This window comes from Mesitornis unicolor, unplaced genomic scaffold (assembly GCF_000695765.1).
Source record: "Mesitornis unicolor isolate BGI_N332 unplaced genomic scaffold, ASM69576v1 scaffold17290, whole genome shotgun sequence".
In the NCBI taxonomy this organism is placed as follows: Eukaryota; Metazoa; Chordata; class Aves; order Mesitornithiformes; family Mesitornithidae; genus Mesitornis; species Mesitornis unicolor.
In genome coordinates, this window is record NW_010157838.1 from 117,550 (window position 1) to 122,647 (window position 5,098).

Below are 5,098 nucleotides of genomic sequence, written 5' to 3' on the forward strand. Positions count from 1 at the left end.
TTCTGAAGGTCTGCTGCTTCACTTACGAAACAGAAGATTAATATTTCACATTCCAGATAGAAGCATTTAATCTTCTATAATACATGCAATTCTTTACAGAACAATAAAAGGAATGATGCCTTCAAGCACTCATAGTTTGAGTTTTTTGGTGCTCATTAGTGATTCCAAAACATGCACAACTCTTCTGCACAGAGGAAGCTTCTCATAAAGGAGTTCATCACTACATTCACTTACCTGCTATTTCAGTAACAGTTTATTTCAGTTTTTAAATCAAAGGATCAAATTTGCAAGGAATAGTATGTTAAAACAACAACAAAATACAAACACATTAAGTCTGTCACTGCTTCATTTCCTAAGCTATACAGATGGTAATTTGAAAGAAAGGAAGAATATTTCAAGAGTTTATTAATGCCTGTAGAGTAATGTATAACGGCAGCTAACAAGAAATTCATCTTTCAGAAGCCAGCAAGTTATGGAGACTATAAAAACAGCCAGCTGTGTTTATAACTGAAGGCTAGCTTAAAGGCTGGAGTCTCTGAAACATCTACCAAGTCTGGCTAGCTAGGGTCCAACCACCGTCTTCCAAGACCTTTATGAATACCCCCTCAATGAAGTGCTTTTGAACGTGAAACTCAAGAAAAGCACGCAATTTCACAGCAATTAAGAAGTAATATTCCCAACTTAAATCATACAAGGAAATCTCACAAATGGAAAGGTCAGCAGCTGCCAATTCAAACATGGGAATGCCAATTCCAGTGGTCCTCCCTCACTTTTGGTGAATAAAACTTAACTGTTTCCCCACATAATTTTCAACTATTAGCAAGCAGTGACACTGAGGCAGCACGGTTTAGAGTCCCATCTTTGAACTGGCTAAGAATCTCAGAAATGGTGACACAGTGCCAACAGAGCCTTTCAAAAGACTAAAACAAGTGTGTCAAAGACTCAAGGGACTATGACTGGGTTTGAAATACTGCAGGTCAAAAAGGACACTTTTTTTTTCTTCTTTAACAGTAAGGAACCCTCCAACCACACACTGATTAAACCTGAAATAACGGGAAACCACATAGATTATTAGGATGAAAAGAAAGTATGTTCCTTTTCGTCCTGGGTTTTCTGTGAGGAGTTTTTGATTCTGATTTTGGTAGTGGGGGAGGGGTACCTGAAAAGCTTCCCCCATTCTAATGTCAGACCCACCTCTGACCAGGGCCAAGCCAATCAGCACCCCTGCAAATCTGAGATGCCCTTCCAGTCCTTATTTTGACTTGCTCCCTTTCTGGGGCATCGTGGTACTCGGTTACGCACTGGGCCTAAACCACAACACTTTTTAAAAAAATACAGTGTTATACAAGTATAGGCATGTTTAAGTGAATGTTAATGAAAATAGCAGTTTGAAGCAGAAAAAGGAATTTTTAGTCTGAGTTCTGCTGTGCTGCAACTAGATAAATGACTACAACAAAGACAGTAACCACCCCAGAGAACTGACAAACCAGGGTTACAATAAAGTGAAACTAGTAGATAAAGTCGTAACTGCAGACAATTTGAAGAAAAGTAAAGGCAACAGCAAAATGTACTCACATTATCAATTAATTCTATTGCTGATATGACCAACATTTTATGAGACAAAAAATTGATCATATTTAACATTTATAAAGTATCTTAATTTTTTTTGTTTATTTTCCTGGTGGGAAAAATGCCTCAGTAGCTTAGAGGTGAAAACTCTAACAACAGCCACAGCAAAAAAAACTCCATAATAGCTATTAGTCAAACAGCTGCTGCTTCATACGAGAATAGGCTGATCAAATTCTGACAGTTCTGAGCTCTGTAACCTTTTTTTTCCACATTTCTTCCCAATTTGTTGTCCTCACAAATCTGTGTTGAGAGACATAACACAAGCAGCTTGACTCCAGCTGGAACAGCAAGCAAAACAGTCTCTCTGGACCCAGTACTTCCAAAGATGCTCCCAAATATCCTCTTACATTCATTTCACTCAAAGAAGTGAAATGAATGCACAAGGAGCCACGAGGTATTTGCCCACATATATGAAATGTATACAAACTACTGACCCAGCCCCATTTCTCTCCACACCCACCTATAGGAAACCTGAAATTATGGCTGCACTTTTGAAGGTCAATTCCCTGGCATGACTGCAGCACATTCCAAAAGGCTGATATCAACATTCCTTCCTAGAGAGCTTGATACTGGATTGGTGACTGAAATGAAGAAGGTAGGTGGTGTGTAGAAGCAGAGTTGTTAAACAGCTGGCAACATCTGTTTCAAGTATTATCACACAATATGTACTAAATACGGCCAAAATATTGAGCAATTTTTAGAACTGTAGCAGTTTCCACATTAATTTTATTTCCTCCTATCTGTTTTCAGCAAAAATGGTAGTCACAAGGGGAGACAGTAAAAATATTTAAGTAACATCAATCAGTTAGTATTTCTTTTCTATCAAGATCAGGGTTCTGATAGTTCAGAATGCCTGCCATTTTGAAGCATCTAGCTTAATAGCAGGCGTAGAATAGAAAATCTTGGTAGCTTCTTCCAAGCTTATCCACACTGAGACATAAAATTCTTAATCAAATCACTGAGTGTGGGTCTTCATTATATTAAATATAAACTTATGATAATCTTGCAGAAATCCAAAATCATCACCTGTTGTACTCCTTAATAGTTGTAGTGTGTTCCCCTGATGTTTTCTTATCCTTCAGTCAGACAGCAAATAGAAACAACACAGCAGCATGAAGAATGCATGCAGTAGAAACACCATAAGGTAAATAACAAGTAAAGAATTTTGAAGAGGTCTCTATAAAGTATCAATTTCATTTAGAGAATTTATTTTCTAGTTTACTGCTACTGATTTACAAACAACTAGATCTGTCTGGATTGAAAAGAAAGAATAGTCTAAAATTTACCTCAGTAAATAATTCTATACGTGTCTGACACAGAAGACACGATGTTCCACAGACAGGAGAACAGTAGGTTAGGTTCTCACTCATGCGGACCTGGACTCAGATAACCTCGGTCAACATAAGTACATATGTAACTGATCCTGCGTACTCCCTAGAATGCCCTGTACAATGTGGTATCTGTCCAAGCCTGGAATACCTGAACTTTGCAGATCATAGGTAAGATCTAATTTTTTTTCATTTTAGATATGTAAACAGCCTCTCTCACTCACAATATAGGAGAGTTAAATCCATGGAATCATTCATATAAACTAGCACCTGGGTTTGTGTCTCTCTGAAGTAAACCAAAAAGAACTGGATCCTGAGTTCACTCATCTCAACAAAACTGGCATCACTGATATTACTTCGTGCTGTAATTTACAATGTCCATACACTCTTTTAAAATCTGGTGAGTCAGCTGATCAGAAACAGAGCATGTATTAGCGTATTAGCATATGCTAATACTTCCTCCAAATAATCTGTTTATGAAACAGACACTGACACTCAGTGCTGGATAGGAAATACTTCTTTTTTCATGTATGAGACATTGACCTTTACAAACATCATTAAATTGTATACGTGATTGTAAGTTCTGTGTAAGCAATGGATGTTCAAAATGTTGTTTATGAAATACCTATAAATACACACATATGTATCAGATACTGCAATTCAAAACTTCACCCACCATAAACTTATATACAAAGACTTACATGAAATACATTCTGTAAAACAAACAAAAAACCCAAACCCAACAAACTGTTAAAGGGAAACTACGATAAACTCAAATAAACTTATTTTAAAAGGCACACTGTGTTGCTAAATACAGTAATAACTTAATAAAAGCAAGAATAAAGGCCAGGAAAGCCACCTGCAAAACTTAACTTCTTAAATGGTAAGACAAGAGACTTCTGCTGCATTGCCTTGGATCAGAAGAAATATATCGGCACTTAACCATGTCTTGTCACAGTACACTGATTAACTCACAAAATTTTAACATACCAAAAAAAAAAATCCTTCTATCTATTTGATATGACAAATGAAGTTTGCAAACTGAAATTACCCAAATTAAAACCTGTGCGGTCATAAGGCTGCAGAGTTTACACCCCTGCTGTCATGACACTTTCTAGTAAGCACAATCACATCATCAAGCTGAATCCTACCAGAAAACCTACCCTTTCAGCAGCCAGTTCCTCCTAGTACTACACTACACCATAGTTCAGTTCCATTTCAGAGGATCGAATTAATCTTCAGGTGAAATTCGATGAGATCAGTGAGCCTTAAAGGTCTTGCTCTTCCTGCCTGATCCTAGCTGCATGGCACCATTCCTCAGACCAGCTATGCATATTTGTGAAACCCTTCTCTGCAAATTAAACTGCATAAAGTCAGATAGTTATCTATGGGTTAGTGAGCAGAATGGGTTCACAGAAGATATTTGACAAAGGACACAAACAAAAAAAATCAAGATGGAAGGTGAGATCTTTCCTATTTTGCATCAAAATGCCAGTAGATTAGCTCTTAGTTACTCGTCAATATAATTTTCTGAAGAATGTGGGAAAGAAAAACCCTGAAAACACCTAAATACCAACCCTGCTCACAATAGCTTGTGAAATCTGATAGGATCAAAGAATGGTGTTAGGCTATAGGCTTTCTACAGGTTGGAAGGCAACTTTATGGCTGTAAATAGTAATCGGCATGTTTAACACCTGAACACCTTCACACAGTTTGTCTTTAACAAACCAACAACTACATTAGAAACAAAAGAATTTTACTGACAAAACTAAGTTAAACAAAATGCATTAACTTACTGAATCCAGAAAGCAGAGATAGGTTCCTGAGCTCTGAATTACTGCTTGATTTTTAGCAAAACCAACTGTTGAGAAAAACAAGATAAAATTATGTTATCTTTCCATTTTATTGTCAGGAACAGATGAAAGGAAATATGAAGATCAGTATCAAGTAAAGTACACAAGTTTTCAATATTTAAAACCAGGTAATTTGTAAATATTTAAATAGTATGCCTATTTCAGTCTTCATCTCCGAGTGGTTATCAGTTGTGTGTGTTAGAATTCTACCACCAAGTAGAATTAGACTACTTTTGCTAGCCATCCACAAAGACATAACACACAGAATCACACAGAATCGCTCGGCTG

The 5,098-nt window shown here is 36.9% G+C and overlaps 1 protein-coding gene across 1 annotated transcript in view; it reads right to left on the reverse strand.

Annotated features, from left to right (window-relative positions):
• B3GNTL1 (UDP-GlcNAc:betaGal beta-1,3-N-acetylglucosaminyltransferase-like 1) overlaps positions 1 to 4,818 on the reverse strand; it is a gene marked incomplete at its 5' end in the record, with an annotated part of 109,782 nt that extends 104,964 nt beyond the window's left edge. The window contains one exon of the mRNA XM_010181689.1: positions 4,754 to 4,818. Within this exon, the coding sequence (XP_010179991.1) occupies positions 4,754 to 4,818 (65 nt within the window). The remainder of the gene's footprint in view (positions 1 to 4,753) is intronic.
• Positions 4,819 to 5,098: the final 280 nt, after the last annotated feature.